Source organism: Pteronotus mesoamericanus, unplaced genomic scaffold (assembly GCF_021234165.1).
Source record: "Pteronotus mesoamericanus isolate MK-2021 breed Mesoamerican mustached bat unplaced genomic scaffold, CSHL_Meso_final scaffold_651, whole genome shotgun sequence".
Taxonomy (NCBI): Eukaryota; Metazoa; Chordata; class Mammalia; order Chiroptera; family Mormoopidae; genus Pteronotus; species Pteronotus mesoamericanus.
This window is the reverse complement of record NW_026555325.1, coordinates 38,334,876-38,352,096: the sequence shown is the minus strand read 5'-3', so window position 1 is coordinate 38,352,096 and position 17,221 is coordinate 38,334,876. Positions and strand designations below refer to the sequence as shown.

General features: G+C 39.7%; 1 protein-coding gene across 1 annotated transcript in view; it reads left to right on the top strand.

Annotated features, from left to right (window-relative positions):
- TTN (titin) overlaps window positions 1-17,221 on the top strand; it is a 269,499-nt gene that overhangs the window by 65,996 nt on the left and 186,282 nt on the right. The window contains exons 46-69 of the mRNA XM_054562536.1: window positions 262-3,042; window positions 3,822-4,100; window positions 5,864-6,427; window positions 6,958-7,239; window positions 7,340-7,618; window positions 8,074-8,352; window positions 8,451-8,729; window positions 8,847-9,134; window positions 9,250-9,528; window positions 9,621-9,902; window positions 9,998-10,276; window positions 10,386-10,664; window positions 10,766-11,044; window positions 11,170-11,457; window positions 11,580-11,858; window positions 11,999-12,280; window positions 12,381-12,659; window positions 12,777-13,055; window positions 13,167-13,445; window positions 13,548-13,835; window positions 14,078-14,356; window positions 14,587-14,868; window positions 15,914-16,192; window positions 16,313-16,594. Of these exons, the coding sequence (XP_054418511.1) occupies window positions 262-3,042; window positions 3,822-4,100; window positions 5,864-6,427; window positions 6,958-7,239; window positions 7,340-7,618; window positions 8,074-8,352; window positions 8,451-8,729; window positions 8,847-9,134; window positions 9,250-9,528; window positions 9,621-9,902; window positions 9,998-10,276; window positions 10,386-10,664; window positions 10,766-11,044; window positions 11,170-11,457; window positions 11,580-11,858; window positions 11,999-12,280; window positions 12,381-12,659; window positions 12,777-13,055; window positions 13,167-13,445; window positions 13,548-13,835; window positions 14,078-14,356; window positions 14,587-14,868; window positions 15,914-16,192; window positions 16,313-16,594 (9,525 nt within the window). The remainder of the gene's footprint in view (window positions 1-261; window positions 3,043-3,821; window positions 4,101-5,863; window positions 6,428-6,957; window positions 7,240-7,339; window positions 7,619-8,073; window positions 8,353-8,450; window positions 8,730-8,846; window positions 9,135-9,249; window positions 9,529-9,620; window positions 9,903-9,997; window positions 10,277-10,385; window positions 10,665-10,765; window positions 11,045-11,169; window positions 11,458-11,579; window positions 11,859-11,998; window positions 12,281-12,380; window positions 12,660-12,776; window positions 13,056-13,166; window positions 13,446-13,547; window positions 13,836-14,077; window positions 14,357-14,586; window positions 14,869-15,913; window positions 16,193-16,312; window positions 16,595-17,221) is intronic.

Sequence of the window (17,221 nt, the reverse complement as noted above, 5' to 3'; positions counted from 1 at the left end):
AAGAACATCTTTAAAATTTATAAACTATAACACAAATGGAAGTGAATTGAAAGATGCTTTAGTACACTATAATTGTATAATGTGATATAATAAACTAAGTTAAAGGTTTGTAAATGTGCTTTTTGATAAATTATTCTCAGGATAATCTAATGATTCCAGGAATAAAGCAGGAAGGCCATCGATTGGTACACAATTCTTTGACTTTTATTTTTCTGTTAAATAAAATTGATGGTAAAAAAAAAATCATTTTTCCCCATACAGAGTTTTCTAGTTATCTTCTTTCTGCTGACGAAGAAGGACTCCAAACCCATAGCTCTGGCCTTCAGTTATCTAAAAGAAGTGAAACACTTGAACTTTTGTCTGAACCTCCAGTTCATTCGACTAAATTTGATTCCCAAAAGGAAGGCAGGGCCCCAGTTTTTATCAAAGAAGTGTCAAATGCTGAGATAAGTATAGAGGATGTGGCTAAACTGTCTGTCACTGTCACTGGCATTCCCAAGCCTAAGATTCAGTGGTTCTTTAATGGAGTACTGTTAACACCTTCTGCTGACTACAAATTTGTTTTTGACGGTAATGATCATAGCTTGATCATTCTGTTCACAAAACTTGAAGATGAGGGGGAGTATACATGCGTTGCCAGTAATGAATATGGACAGATAACATGTAGTGCCTATCTAAAAATAAATTCCAAAGGCAAGGGGCACAATGAGAATGAACCAGGATCAGCACTGGTGAAACCTCTGAAAAAGCTTGAAGGTCCTTGCCCTCCTTACTTCCTTAAGGAGTTAAAACCAATTCACTGTGCTCAGGGGCTCCCTGCCGTCTTTGAGTATGTGGTGTTCGGGGAGCCTGCTCCCACTGTTTTGTGGTTCAAAGAAAACAAGCAGCTTTGCACCAATGTTTATTACACTATCATTCATAACCCCGATGGTTCTGGGACATTCATTGTCAATGACCCTCAGAGGGAAGACAGTGGCCTCTATGTCTGTAAAGCAGAGAACGTGTGGGGTGAGTCCACCTGTGCTGCAGAGCTGCTTGTGCTTCTGGAAGACACAGACATGACAGATGCTCCCTGCAAAGCAAAGTCCACCCCAGAGGCTCCTCAAGATTTTCCACAGATGTTGTCAAAGGTACCTGCAGCTGAACCATTTGACTCAGAGCTGGAAATTTCAGCTTTTGTGAAGGACACCATTATGAAAGCTGCTTTAATTGCAGAAGAAACACAGCAGCTTTCTATTGAGCCTAATGTTAAAGCCAACGAACTGAGCAGTCCAGTTACCTTGGTAGCTGAGCAGTTGCAATCCACAGCCATGCTGGAGCAAGATATGGCGCCTCCTGAAAGCACCCGCGAACATCCTCCCATCAATGGCCCTCTTCATGCTCAGCCTGCCAGGGATTCACCTCCCAGTTCACATCTGCAGGTTGTCCAGGCCCAGGAGACCCTCACCAAAGAAGATATGTTAACGCCTCAAGGGCCCGCATCACAGGTAGTTCTATCAGATACTGAAAAGATTTTCCCAAGCGCCATTTCTATAGAAGAAGTTAGTTCATTAACAGGCGAGCCTCTGAAAACTTTATTAGCTGAACCTGAAGGGAATTATCCTCAGTCTTCAACAGAAGAACCTCCATGTCCACCCTCTGTGGCAGAGGAAGTACTTTTACCCAAAGAAAAGACAGTATCTGCAGTGGACAAAGAGCAAATAGGGCCTCTCCAAAAGCAAGAGGCACAAAGTGCTGTCATCCTGAGTCAGAACTTAGCTGAGGGACATGTGGAAAGTTTTGAGGGTCCTGACATTGTGGTCTCTGAGGTAAACTGTGAGCCTCAGTTCCCTTCAGAACACACATGTACAGAAGAGGGAGTAATTTTGATGGAAAGTGCAGCTCAACTGGGAAGTACAGCTCACGATTTTGGGGCCAGGACCGAGGAGAGCAAGTCCTTAAGTTTTCCACTAACATGTGAGGAAAAACAGGTACTGCTCAAGGAAGAACATTCAGAGAACTTGGCAATGCCTCCTAACCAAACCACTGAGCGTAAGAGAGAGCCTGTGGCAATACAGGGTGTGCAGGAAGTGCAGGGATGTGACATTCTTTCTAAGGAAAATTTGCTTTCTGATATTCCAGAGGAGCAAAGATTAAACCTGAAAACTCAAATTCGCAGGGCTTTGCAAGCAGCAGTGGCCTGCGAGCAAACTAGTCTTTTCTCTGAGTGGTTAAGAAACATTGAGAAGGTGGAGGTCAAAGCCATAAACTTCACCCAAGAGCCCAAACGCATTTTGTGCACCTACCTTATTACCTCAGTGAAATCTATAACAGAAGAATTAACCATTGCTATTGAAGGCATTGATCCTCAAATGGCTGACTTGAAAACTGAATTTAAGGATGCTTTGTGCTCTATTATATGTGAGGAAATAAACATCTTAACAGCTGAGGATCCTAGAATGCAGAAAGGAGCCACAACAGGCTTGCAGGAAGAAATGGCTTCTTTTTCAGACTTGCAGAAGGTCGAAGCAATCACTGAACTGGACATTGAATCTAAATATTTTGTCTCAGCGGAAGAGGTCAGTTATTTTAATGTGGAAAGTCAGGTCAAGGTTGCGGATACAACTCTCACTGACGGGGTTGCTACAGCTGCTATATCTGATGAAAAACAGGATGAGGTTCCAAAACCATCTGAAGAAAAAGACAGGTCCTCTGAAAGTGGTTCTGAGGAGGTTGGGCTAGTACAGGTACAGGAAGCTGAGGGTACCTTAATCAAAGAGGGTGCTCCTGCTATTCGTGTGCCCTTAGTGGATGCTGTTGCTGAGGAAGGTGATGTCGTAAACCTCACGTCATCCATAACAAATGCCGAAGATGTACACTGGTATTTTGAGGGTAAACCAGTGCCTTCAGATGAAAAGTTCAAGTGTTTCCAAGATCAAAATACATATACGCTAGTAATCGACAAAGTAAATACAGAAGAACATCAAGGAGAGTATACCTGTGAGGCCCTGAATGACCACGGAAAAACAGCAACTTCGGCAAACCTCACTGTAGTCAAAAGAGGTTGGAGTTTAAGGATTAAGTAGATCAAGCTCTAACATTCACTGGATTGTAATGATTTAGGTTTCATCACCAAATTTTCACTTACCTGCCACTGCCATAATGTAGTTGTCATAAGAATGAAGTCACGGACATAATCATGGTTATTAATACTTCCCCTTTTCCCTTCCTGGCTAATTGGATATGTTATACTTATATAATTATTTATTTTTAAAATAAGACATGTTTTGATATGTTTCATAATACTAATAATAGCCTTCTTAGTTTATTTTTATATGAAAATACTTTAATAACCTGTAATAAAAAGCTGTCAGTGAACACCAAGCCACTCTAAAATTGCCAGTCTCATCCCTAAATTCAAAATAACCATGATTAATTGTCCATTTATGTTTCTTGTTTTTATTTCTCTTTTGCTGTTGCATCATGTATCACTTTATACAGTAGTTCTTGTTTTTTCACATTACTCTCAGTGTTTCCGGTCAGCATGGTATATTTAAAGAATATACTGTGTTGTTATGCATGTAATCCACTACCATAATGTTTTAATAATTTTTTTCCACAATTCACTGCAAGGTAATGATTGAATATGTTGAAAGTTGCATATTGTTTCTTTTGCCTTCATTGATCTTTCTCATTTTCCAGTCACTTGTTTTAGTACTGCAATCTGTCTCACCAATTTCAACTGTTTTTACTTCATTAACAGAAACACAAATTAGAGGGAAAAGAAAAATGTGGCATACCTGATAAGGAGGCATGCTAACAGACTCTGCTTCCCTTCACAGCTGCTCCTGTGATCAAGAGGAGAATCGAGCCTCTTGAAGTAGCTCTGGGCCACCTAGCCAAGTTCACCTGTGAGATCCAAAGTGCCCCCAATGTCCGATTCCAGTGGTTTAAAGCTGGCCGAGAAATTTACGAGAGTGACAAGTGTTCTATTCGATCTTCAAATTACGTCTCCAGCCTGGAAATCCTGAGAACCCAGGTTGTTGACTGTGGCGAGTATACCTGCAAAGCATCCAATGAGTATGGCAGTGTCAGCTGTACAGCCACACTAACTGTGACAGGTAAATGCCAAACGCTGAATCAGATGTTATCATCTCATTTCATATTGTTGCCTAATTTGCTTTTCATGCAGGTGCAGGAAGTGCTTGCACTACCGACGGGAGAGGCAATAGCCCAGACGGTAACAGGGTAACATGGTGGCTAGGTACTGCAGGACCTCTGTGGGATAAGAAATCATTATTTAGTCCTTAAAATAGCTAAAGAAAAAATAAAAATAATTTCTTAATTTTAAGAAAAATGTTAAGGAATCAAATGAGCAGTGGCTCCTGAAAGTTTGGTTTTGAGGGCGTTTGTTTTGTTTTATTTATTTATTCTTTTGATCTCTCTCTTTTTTAAGTGACTAACATGGTGGATATATCTTGAATAACTGAAAATGGCTTGGCCCTTAATATAAAAATGTCAGGACCACCAAAATTTTTGGTGGCATTAAAAAATATATGATATCCCAATGCATTTCATAATTTAAATCCAGGTAGCCAATTAAGAACAGAATTACAAACTGAGAAATGCCAGAGCAGAAGACTAAAGTTAAACAAATTCTAATGTGAAACACAGAACTATAAACTAGGATTCTTACCCTAGGCTTTATTCCTAACTTAAAAATAAGAGCAACTACACAAATACTCTGTTCCCAATATCTTAATTGACACACAGGATGACATGAGTAATCAACATTCATCAAGTGTTTGAATTGCCTCATTATAAAACAATTGCGTAGCTCTTTCCTTCTCTCCCTCCCTCTCTCCACCTCCCCCCTCCCCATCCCAAGGGAAGGTATGAACTATGGTTCAGGGTCAGGGGGACAACGGCTTGTGTTGTTGAGGGAAGCCATGCACTAATGTCAGGGAGGAACAGACCCTTGGTCTTCTTTTACAATGAGAACATGAAGGGGGAAGGCAAGGGCAGCCCATCTGTTTGACTTGGAAAAGGTCAGAGTTGCCTATAGCTTCCTTTCGTCTACAATTTCTTCACATGTCAGAAAATATGAAACTCAGGCCCGTGGTGACCCAACCAGTGGTTTTCACTTTGTGATCAGAGTCTCCATGTGAACACGTGCATGGCTGTAATCTTTATGACTCTTTTGGAAATTTCTTTATCTAAATTAGGCCAATTGAGTAATGGGACTAATACCCAAGCTTCCAATAAGAAGAGAGAGGAAGGAAGATGATTTTTTAAAGACTGGAAGGAAAGGTTCCTAAAGGTTTTCTTCAAAAAGCAGAATGGAAATGGGAGATTACCACTATAAATGTTTTTACAAGTTTGAAATGACTTAGGGGTTGCTTTCAAAGTTGAGTCATTTAAGGATTTGCTGGTGGTTAACATGAGGGTTAGAGTCTTTACAAAACCACTCAAACTTTTTACCACTTAGTATCTCTCTACGCTTCAGAAAAGTCAAGCACACTTTTATCTTTCTTATACAGTCTTCTGATTAGCCAGAATTAAAGTACCAGCTGAATTGCTTATCAAATAATTCAAACAATTAATCAGCCATTAAAATGGATAACTCTTTAGCAATAGTAAGTTATTGTTGCTAAATAAAGGGACATTTGTTCTTTCCTCTGATAGAGACATTTAAAATGCTCCTCTATAAAGAATGCTCTCATCTCTTTTGTTTGACAAATATTTTATGATATTAATACATTACCTTCTTTTAAATAATGACTCATGTCTATTTAAAGATATCTTTTCTTCTTACTTGGAATATGTAATTAAAGCAAAAGCTTTGGTGGGGGCAAAATATAATGCTGAATAAATTTTTTTGCAGAGGCGTATCCACCAACCTTTTTCTCCAGACCTAAGTCCATTACAACTTTTGTGGGTAAGACAGCCAAGTTCCTCTGCACAGTGACAGGGACTCCCGTGATTGAAACCATTTGGCAGAAAGATGGGGCTGCACTGCCACCTTCCCCTAATCGCAAGATTTCAGATGCAGAAAACAAACACAGTTTAGAACTCTCAAATCTTACCATTCAAGATAGAGGAGTTTACTCTTGTAAGGCTTCTAACAAGTTTGGAGCCGATATCTGCCAAGCCGAGTTGATCATAATCGACAAACCACATTTCATTAAAGAATTAGAGCCTGTTCAATCAGCTATCAATAAGAAGATCCACCTTGAGTGCCAAGTAGATGAAGACAGAAAAGTCACAGTGACATGGCATAAAGATGGGCAAAAACTCCCTCCTGGGAAAGATTATAAGATCGATTTTGAAGATAAAATAGCATCTCTTGAGATCCCTCTTGCCAAACTGAAGGATTCAGGAACCTATGTTTGCACAGCTTCAAATGAGGCTGGAAGCAGCTCCTCTTCAGCAACAGTAACGATCAGAGGTAAGAAATGTGTGAATATTGTTTTTCACATCCTTCTGTAAAGGGACACCTTAGTATAAAAATTGTTGACAAACAATGCAGTCAGTACATTTGGTTATTAAAAAAATTTCATCCAAGCAAACTTTTTGGTTTGGGAAAATCCTGGCATTGTTTGATTTTGCTTTTTCAATCTTCTTCAGAATTCATTGCTTTTGTTCTTTTAAAACTGTCTGCCATTAACAACGCTTGCTTAAAGTTTCTTCTAAGAGCTTCAAATGTCTAGGTAATCCTCTTCGTGTAGGTAGAGTGTGCTTGTTTTGGGGTTTGTTTGTTTGTTTGTTTGTTCATTAGTTTTTTAATCAAGAGACTGGGTAAGTATTTTAGAATCATGAAAACATGGAAAGCTATTGAAAACATCCCAACCTTTTCAAAAATTCCATGCAGATATTTTATGTGTGTTGTGTCTTTCTCTTGTGTATGTCTACTTATCTTTTGTGGAGTTTATGCTTCAGACATATTTTCCATTCTCTTTTCTTGTTAACTTCATGTAGAGCCACCATCCTTTGTGAAGAAGGTGGATCCCTCTTATTTAATGCTCCCTGGTGAATCAGCACGCCTCCACTGCAGGCTGAAAGGCTCACCTGTGATCCAGGTTACTTGGTTTAAAAATAACAAAGAACTTAATGAGAGTAACACAATCCGAATGTCTTTTGTCAATTCGGAGGCTGTTCTTGATATTACCAATGTAAAAGTTGAAGACAGTGGGAGTTACTCATGCGAAGCAGTGAATGACGTTGGCAGCGACAGCTGCAGCGCTGAAATAGTTATCAAAGGTTTGTTTACTCACTTACTGTCCATTGTTTTCCTGAGAAAAGATTTTCTTTTTCCTTGCTTGTAACAGATGACTTACACAATGCTTTCCCACTTTTGTAGAACCTCCTTCTTTCATCAAAACTCTTGAGCCAGCAGATATAGTGAGAGGAACAAATGCCCTCCTTCAGTGTGAAATCTCAGGCACGGGACCATTTGAAATAGGCTGGTTCAAAGATAAGAAGCAAATTCGAAGTAGTAAAAAGTACAGGTTGTTTTCTCAGAAGTCTCTTGTGTGTCTGGAGATCTTTTCTTTTAATAGCGCGGACGTTGGCGAATATGAATGTGTTGTTGCTAATGAAGTTGGGAAGTGTGGCTGCAGCGCAACACACTTGTTAAAAGGTTAGTTTTTGAAAAAGTGGTATCTCTTTAACAAATTGTGCAAATAGCTTTCTTAACCATGGAAGGAAAACTGGTACTTTCTCTTCTTCTCCTCCTAAGCTTTCAAAATATATAGGTTTTGCCTCTGGTTAGACCTGGGACCTTGGGGACAAAGATGGGGACCTTCATCCATTGTTAATCCTGAGATCAGTGTAAATATTTACTCTCTGATAACAAAAGTGAATTGTATGAAAGACCATTTTATCAGCTGATAACAATGTGTCTTCTATGCTTCTTTCTCTTGGACAGAATTGTAATTCTTCTTAAATTTTATTTCTTCTTCTAACTAACCAACACTGTGGGATAGCAGCATTGGGCAAGATAAATGTAACCTAGATAAAACACTTAAATATATACTGTGTTGAAAGTGTTTAGGAATTGATAAGTTTCATTATATGCTCTCTTTCTTTGACTAGAACCACCAAACTTTGTAAAGAAAGTAGATGATTTTACTGCACTAGCAGGACAAACTGTTACCTTACAAGCTGCTGTGAGAGGGTCAGAACCCATCTCCATCACGTGGATGAAAGGACAAGAGATCATTAAAGAAGATGGAAAAATCAAAATGAGCTTTTCCAATGGTGTTGCGGTCTTGATAATCCCTGATGTTCAGATTGGTTGGGGTGGCAAGTACACATGCCTGGCTGAAAACGAAGCTGGAAGCCAGACATCTGTTGGGGAATTAATAGTTAAAGGTGCGTTAGGAACATTTTTAACCTTGAATCAGTATTTCCACTTCACAATGAAACCCTAATTCGCATCTTGGAATTCTAACTATTTAATACCATTGTAGAACCTGCCAAAATTGTTGAGAGAGCTGAACTGATCCAGGTGACAGCAGGGGACCCCGCCACATTGGAGTACACGGTCACAGGCACCCCAGAACTCAAGCCCAAATGGTACAAAGATGGGAGACCTTTGGTTCCCAGTAAAAAGTATCGAATAAGTTTTAAAAACAATGTTGCCCAACTCAAATTTTATTCAGCTGAGCTGCACGATAGTGGCCAATACACGTTTGAAATTTCCAATGAAGTGGGCAGCAGCTCCTGCGAGACAACTTTCACTGTCTTAGGTCAGTATCTCTGGAATACTGTGCCACATTCTCTTTGAAAACCAACAAACCGTCAAAAATAAAATTATGAGCACTTTTCCATACTGATCTTTCTTCCCCTTCTTGTGCCATGAACAGATCGAGACATTGCTCCATTTTTTACCAAACCCCTACGCAACGTGGATAGTGTTGTTAGCGGTACCTGCAGGCTGGACTGCAAAATCGCCGGCTCCCTCCCAATGAGGGTGTCCTGGTTTAAGGATGGGAAAGAAATAGCTTCTTCTGACAGATACAGAATAGCATTTGTGGAAGGCACAGCCTCTTTGGAGATAAGCAGAATAGAAATGAACGACGCAGGGAATTTCACCTGTCGAGCCACAAATTCCGTGGGAAGCAAGGACAGCAGCGGAGCCCTGATTGTGCAAGGTTGGATGGAGACTTTGCATTTCCTTCTTACTGTACACGATGTTCACATTAAACCTTCTTCCCTTAGGTCACACCTCTTAACTCTTTGAAATTATTTCTTATACCCCTTCTTTAGAACCACCCCATTTTGTAACTAAACCTGCATCAAAGGATGTTCTGCCTGGCTCGGCTGTCTGCCTGAAGAGCACCTTCCAAGGGTCTATTCCTCTCACAATCAGATGGTTTAAGGGTGACAAAGAGCTGGTTTCTGGTGGAAGCTGCTATATTACCAAAGAAGCTTTAGAAAGTTCCCTGGAACTCTATCCAGTAAAAACCTCCGATTCGGGCACATATACCTGTAAAGTCAGCAACGTTGCCGGAGCTGTGGAGTGCAGTGCAAACTTATTTGTAAAAGGTTTGCAGTGTTTTCTGGACATCTTTGTGCTGTCGTTGTTATAAGTTCTTTCCTCTTTCTCACATTTCTTAAAAACTTCTTTCCTTCCCTAGAACCTGCCACATTTGTTGAAAAGTTAGAGCCATCACAACTCTTAAAGAAAGGAGATGCCACCCAGCTAGCCTGCAAAGTCACTGGTACCCCTCCAATTAAAATAACATGGTTTGCAAATGACAGAGAAATTAAGGAGAGCAGCAAACACAAAATGTCTTTTGTGGAGTCCACTGCGGTTCTAAGACTTACAGATGTTGCTGTCGAAGACAGTGGTGAATATATGTGTGAGGCCCAAAATGAGGCTGGCAATGACCACTGTGGTAGCGTTTTAATAGTCAAAGGTTTGTGTTCACATCATCTCTTATGTTACCAAAATTGTGGTCCATAGCAGAGATTCCTCCCCCATTAACGCAAAATAATTCTTTTTCTACTATAGAGCCACCTTACTTTACCAAAGAATTTAAGTCAGTTGAAGTGTTGAAGGAGTATGATGTCATGTTGCTGGCCGAGGTGGCAGGCACACCTCCCTTTGAGATCACTTGGTTCAAAGACAACACAACGCTGCGAAGCGGTAGAAAGTATAAAACCTTTATTCAGGATCAGCTGGTTAGCCTGCAGATCCTCAAATTTGTAGCTGCAGATGCTGGTGAATACCAGTGTCGGGCGACCAATGACGTGGGCAGCAGCACCTGCAATGCCAGGGTGACTTTAAGAGGTTAGTGTTGGTTCAAGTGGTAGACTAGCTTTCCCACAGAGTCGACTGATTTTTTTAAGTTAGTTTTTCTCCAGAGGTGGTACTGATTGAGAATTCATTCTTCTGTTAGAACCACCAACCTTTGTCAAGAAGATCGAGAGCACCAGCTCCCTTCGAGGAGGCACAGCTGCCTTCCAGGCCACTCTGAAAGGCTCCTTGCCAATCACAGTGACCTGGCTAAAAGATAATGATGAAATCACCGAAGACAATAACATAAGAATGACCTTTGAGAACAATGTAGCCAGTCTGTACCTCAGTGGCATCGAAGTCAAGCATGATGGGAAATATGTCTGTCAGGCCAAAAACGATGCAGGAATACAACGGTGTTCTGCCTTACTCTCAGTAAAAGGTTGGTTCAGAAAGTCTGCCATGGGTTTCAGGAAAATGTGCAGATGTGAGCCTTTCAGTAGAGCAATTCACAACGCACACTTATCCCTTTGTTTCCTACAGAACCTGCAACAATCACTGAGGAGGCTGTGTCTATAGATGTCACCCAAGGAGACCCAGCCACTTTGCAGGTTAAATTTTCAGGGACTAAGGAGATTACAGCCAAATGGTTTAAAGATGGCCAAGAACTGACCCTGGGCCAAAAATATAAAATCAGTGTCACCGACACAGTCTCTATACTGAAGATTATTTCTACAGAAAAGAAAGATAGTGGAGAATATACTTTTGAGGTCCAAAATGATGTTGGGAGAAGCAGCTGCAAGGCTAGGATTAATGTATTAGGTTGGTATTGCTTTTCTATGAAGAGGAACTGGGCATTTCTATGTTCCTTCATCTCTTACAATTTTAGAGAAAATATAAATTGGCAGATTGACTTAACAATTTTTTTTTGTTTTTTAATTGCATAGATCTTATCATACCTCCCTCATTCACCAAAAAGCTGAAGAAAATGGACAGCATTAAAGGGTCATTTATTGACTTAGAATGTATAGTGGCTGGGTCTCATCCCATAAGTATCCAATGGTTCAAAGACGACCAGGAAATTGCAGCTAGTGAAAAATACAAATTCTCTTTTCATGACAATACTGCCTTCTTGGAAATCCAGCATCTGGATGGTACAGACAGTGGGACATACACTTGTTCTGCCACTAACAAGGCAGGACACAACCAGTGCAGTGGCCATCTGACAGTCAAAGGTTGGCAATTTTTATCTCTGCATATCAAGAACTTATTGCTTTCTCATTTCTCAATTCTTTTTGTTGCTCAGTCCTAAAATGAACATTCCTTTCTCCTTTTGCTTCTTTTTCTTTCACCTCAGAACCCCCTTACTTCGTGGAAGAGCCGCAATCTCAAGATGTCAATCCCAATACAAGGGTTCAGTTAAAGGCTCTTGTGGGTGGCACTGCACCCATGACAATTAAGTGGTTTAAAGATAACAAAGAGTTGCACTCGGGGGCAGCTCGCTCGGTTTGGAAGGACAACACCTCCACTGTGCTAGAGCTCTTTTCAGCCAAAGCTGCTGATTCTGGCACCTACATATGTCAACTAAGCAATGATGTTGGCATAGCCACCAGCAAGGCCACTCTCTTTGTAAAAGGTCTGATCTCTACATCTCTCACTTTCTTGCTTGTCTAGATTCTCTTGTGGTGGGAGGGTAGAATCTTTAGAAACCAATTTTGTTTCCTGGCCTCTGTTTTTTAAAAATGTACGACATCATACTTTTTTCTCCATCTTTAGAACCTCCTCAATTCATTAAGAAGCCCAGCCCAGTGTTAGTGCTGAGGAATGGACAGTCGACAACATTTGAATGCCAAATAATGGGCACTCCTGAAATCAGAGTTTCTTGGTATCTGGATGGGAATGAAGTAACAGCCATTGCAAAATATGGCATTTCCTTCATCGACGGCTTAGCCACTTTCCAAATTTCTGGTGCCAGGATAGAAAATAGTGGGACTTATGTCTGTGAGGCTCGTAATGATGCAGGCACAGCAAGCTGCAGCATTGAATTAAAAGTGAAAGGTTCGTTACTGGATCTGCTTTCCATTTTGGCTGTGCTGCTGGCTGGGCTTTGGGTCTTCCCTTGAGTAAGCTAGTCTCTGTCTTCCTTTTGAATCTTTAGAGCCTCCCACCTTTATCAGGGAGTTGAAGCCCGTGGAAGTAGTGAAAGATAGCGACGTGGAGCTGGAGTGTGAAGTTAAGGGAACATCTCCATTTGTAGTCACTTGGCTGAAGAACAACAAGGAAATACGAAGCGGCAAAAAATATACCTTGACTGACAGAGTGTCAGTGTTTAATCTCCATATAACAAAGTGTGACCCTTCAGACACTGGTGAATACCAGTGCATTGTATCCAATGAAGGCGGCAGCTGCTCTTGCAATGCCCGAGTCTCCCTGAAAGGTCAGTTAGTTACACACACAAGCAACAGGCTGCGAAAGAAAAATTCTGTAATGGTCTTTAACTTTATGATTATGGGTAGGAGTTCAATTACACCTCTTCTTTTCACACTAATCACAGAACCACCATCGTTCATTAAGAAGATAGAAAACGTCACTACTGTTTTGAAAAGTGCTGCCACCTTTCAGAGCACCGTGGCCGGCTCTCCTCCCATCTCTGTAACCTGGCTAAAGGATGACCAGATTCTTGACGAAGAAGATAATGTTCATATTTCATTTGTGAACAACGTGGCCACACTTCAAATCAGAGCTGTGGATAATGGGCACAGTGGGAGATACACATGTCAAGCCAAGAATGAGTCAGGAGTTGAGAGGTGTTACGCTTTCCTTTTAGTGCAAGGTTTGTAAGCTATTCCCTGTCCGAGTTAGTCTGTGGAGACAATTTCATAAACATGCCTGTTTCTACTGGACTTGTCAAAACAACTCATCCACATTTTAATTCTTACTACAGAACCTGCTCAAATCGTAGAGAAAGCTAAATCTGTTGACGTTACTGAGAAAGACCCAGTGACCTTGGAGTGTGTTGTGGCTGGGACACCAGAACTGAAAGTGAAATGGCTTAAGGATGGGAAACAGATTGTGCCCAGTAGATATTTCTCAATGAGTTTTGAAAACAACGTGGCCAGTTTTAGGATTCAGTCAGTAATGAAGCAAGATAGTGGACAATATACTTTCAAGGTGGAAAATGACTTTGGAAGCAGTAGCTGTGACGCGTACCTGAGAGTGCTAGGTTTGTACCTTGGCTCCAGTTGGCTTCTGTTATTTATATTATGTCCTTTGTAAACAAATGGCAACATATTAATGGATGTGTTTTGCTGTTTGCATTGGACAGATGAAAATATTCCTCCATCATTCACCAAAAAATTAACCAAAATGGATAAAGTTCTGGGCTCTTCCATTCATATGGAGTGCAAAATTTCTGGCTCACTTCCTGTTAGTGCTCAGTGGTTTAAGGATGGAAAAGAAATATCTACAAGTGCAAAATACAGAATTGTTTGTCATGAGAACACTGTGGCACTGGAAGTTAATAATCTGGAATTAGAAGATACTGCAAATTATACATGCAAAGTCTCAAATGTAGCAGGGGATAATGCGTGCAGTGGCATCTTAACTGTGAAAGGTTAGAATTTCTTTACCTCTTCTCGATTCTTCTTTGTAATTTCTTTTAAGGTGTATCACCCTTCCCTTGTATCCTTTAAAGCTAAAAGTCTCAATAATTCTATTTCTTTACATAAGTATTTATTGCGTTCAAGGATTAGTCATTACCTCTTTTTAATAATGTATTCTTATATGTCTATAAAACTGTCAAAATGATTTAACTACAGGAATTTAATTCAATATATTTCTCTTAAAAACCTATAGAACCACCAAGCTTCCTAGTGAAACCTGAGCGACAACAAGCCATACCTGATTCTACAGTGGAATTTAAAGCAGTACTAAAAGGAACACCACCATTTAAAATAAAGTGGTTTAAGGATGATGTGGAACTTGCCTCTGGACCTAAATGTTTCATTGGCTTGGAAGGGTCAACTAGCTTCTTAAATCTCTATTCAGTGGATGCTTCCAAGACAGGACAATATTCTTGCCAAGTTACCAATGATGTTGGTAGCGACTCTTGTACTACCATGTTGCTTGTAACAGGTGTGCAGTTTTTATTGTTTTTGTGTTTCTGTCTCACCTGTGGCTCTGGTCCTTTCTGTGATCTGTTACAATGCTTCTACGTAATCAAGAGAGTACCCTTCTTTCTAACACAATACACTGTTTCTGCCAAGCATTGGTCATGTGGTTTTCTCTGTTCTATATATCACTTGATTGAATTTTTGTTATTTGTACCTATTCCCTCATGATCTCCTCTTTCCTTCACTCTCTAGAACCACCAAAGTTTGTAAAGAAATTAGAAGCATCCAAAATAGTGAAAGCAGGTGACTCAGCACGACTTGAATGCAAGATAACTGGATCCCCAGAAATCAGAGTTGTGTGGTACAGAAATGAACATGAACTCTCAGCCAGTGATAAATACAGAATGACTTTCATTGACTCAGTGGCCGTCATACAGATGAACAATCTTGGTACAGATGATGGTGGGGATTTCATTTGTGAGGCTCAGAATCCTGCTGGCAGCACTAGCTGCAGTACCAAGGTTATAGTAAAAGGTAGAGATCTCTTTCTCCTGTTCGTTACCTGAAACTTAACCTTCTTCATCCCTGGGTGTCATAGCTCTTTATTCCTTTACTGTCATTTTAGCTTCCAATTGAGCTCATAGAGTATTTTCCCAAACTGGTATTATTGCTCTTTTTAGGTGTTATTTCTTAAGATTTGCTCACATGTAGCCAATCTTTCTGAGATATTTTTCTTGTTATCCCAATACTACAATTCTGATCATTTCAACTCATTATGCAAGTAGTTCTAATTTCATGTTTCAAAAACATGCAAGAAACAAAAACAAAGTAGGTATTTATAAACTAATTTTGCCTTCAATCACTTTAGAAATATATCATCCTTGCTATAATATTTATCATTAATAAAAAGTAATATTTACTACATGTAAATAAGATACAAGGAACACAGGTTTTAATTTTATATTTAACACAGAGCATTTATATTTTTTTCTCAAGAATCAGTTTCTATTTTTTAAAACTTATATCACTATATTTTGATGCAAATAATATTAGTATTTTCTGCTGCCATTTCCCAGTATTGTTCTCGCAAAGTCCAAGTTGGTTATATTGAGAGGCAATTAACTCAATACCCATCTGTTGAAGTAGAAGAATTGGATCACAGATATGATCACTTCCAAGTGTCTCAGTTGCAGAGCACACAGAAAAGATTTATTCCTGAAATCAGGATTCCATACCTCATGCAAATCATATTAGTTAATATTCTAGGGGTTTTGGCTTTGTTTGTTTGATTTTCTCTTCTGTTTTGATTTTTACAATTTGTGCATCAATCATCATAGTCCGAGATAGATGAGTAAGGCGGAGTAGGCGGAAGGCTGAACTGCTCAGTAAGGATGGCTAGAGTCAAGGCAGGCTCTCCGCCAATGAAGCTGCGTGATTTGGTAAAGGCTGATGGCTCCTCGGAAGCTGTTCTTCCTCCACCAAAGCGATAGCACTTGACCTTTTCTTCCAATTTAAAAACAAACAAAAATATTCTAGGAAATTAAAATTCAATTCATGAGAAACTCTTGTTTTTTTACAGAACCACCTGTTTTTAGCAGCTTCCCTCCTGTAGTAGAAACTCTTAAAAATACTGAAGTTAGTCTTGAGTGTGAACTTTCGGGAACGCCGCCATTTGAGGTGGTGTGGTACAAAGACAAGCGGCAACTCCGAAGTAGCAAGAAATACAAGATCGCATCCAAAAACTTCCATGCAAGTATTCACATTCTCAATGTCGAAACTTCAGACATTGGGGAATATCACTGCAAAGCACAGAATGAAGTGGGAAGTGATACTTGCATTTGTACTGTAAAATTAAAAGGTAAGCATATTTCTTCCATGTGGCAGAAATGGCAGGAATGGTGCAAGATGTTTATTTCTTTCTCTGTTCCCTTATCGGGACAATCTTTTCAACAATCTCCACCCATCTTTCTATGTTCAGAACCACCACGGTTTGTTTCCAAACTGAACAGCATCACCGTTGTTGCTGGGGAGCCTGCTGAGTTACAAGCATCCATTGAAGGCGTCCAGCCTATTTCTGTCCAGTGGCTTAAAGAGAAGGAAGAAGTAATTAGAGAGAGTGAAAACATCAGAATTACATTTGTGGACAATGTTGCAACTCTACAGTTTGCAAAAGCAGAACCAGCTAATGCTGGGAAGTATATCTGCCAAATCAAGAATGATGGTGGAATGAGGGAGAACATGGCCACATTGACTGTTTTAGGTTGGTACAATATGGTACATTAGTGCCCTGATAGAAAGCGGTGCCAAACGCCAAGAGGAGTTACTAAGAGCTACCGATAGAATCTCCTTCTCAGAATTTCTCCTAGACCTATATCCATCCTCATCTATTTGAAAGGTTTAGGGAATCTAATAAATCTTCCAAACCTCTGTGCTTGTAACAAAAATTATCCATCCATTTTACTGTTTATTTACTATTTTTCTGGATGGTTTAGCAGATGTAATCATGATTATCTTTTGTTACACATGAAAAAAAAAGAGCCCAGCATGATAGTTTGTTCCCAAAATACGAGTTGTTAAAGCTGACAATTATTGCAAAGATCAACATTTGATAGGAAAACCTGCCCCTTTCATCGCTGGGCATATTAAACTTCAACTTTTAATTATTTGAATAACAACTTTCAAAAAATTAACTTTTGTACCTGAAAGTAGAGCAAAAATACCAAGTAATTAAAAATAACATGTAGTCTTTGCTCTGAAGGTCAAATGCAAATGGATTTATGTAGTCTAATATACATTGCCTGAATTGTTCTAGAAATCAACTAGCACAAAAACATATTTCTTAATAATAACTCCTATAATTCCATGGCAACGTGTAATTATGAAATCA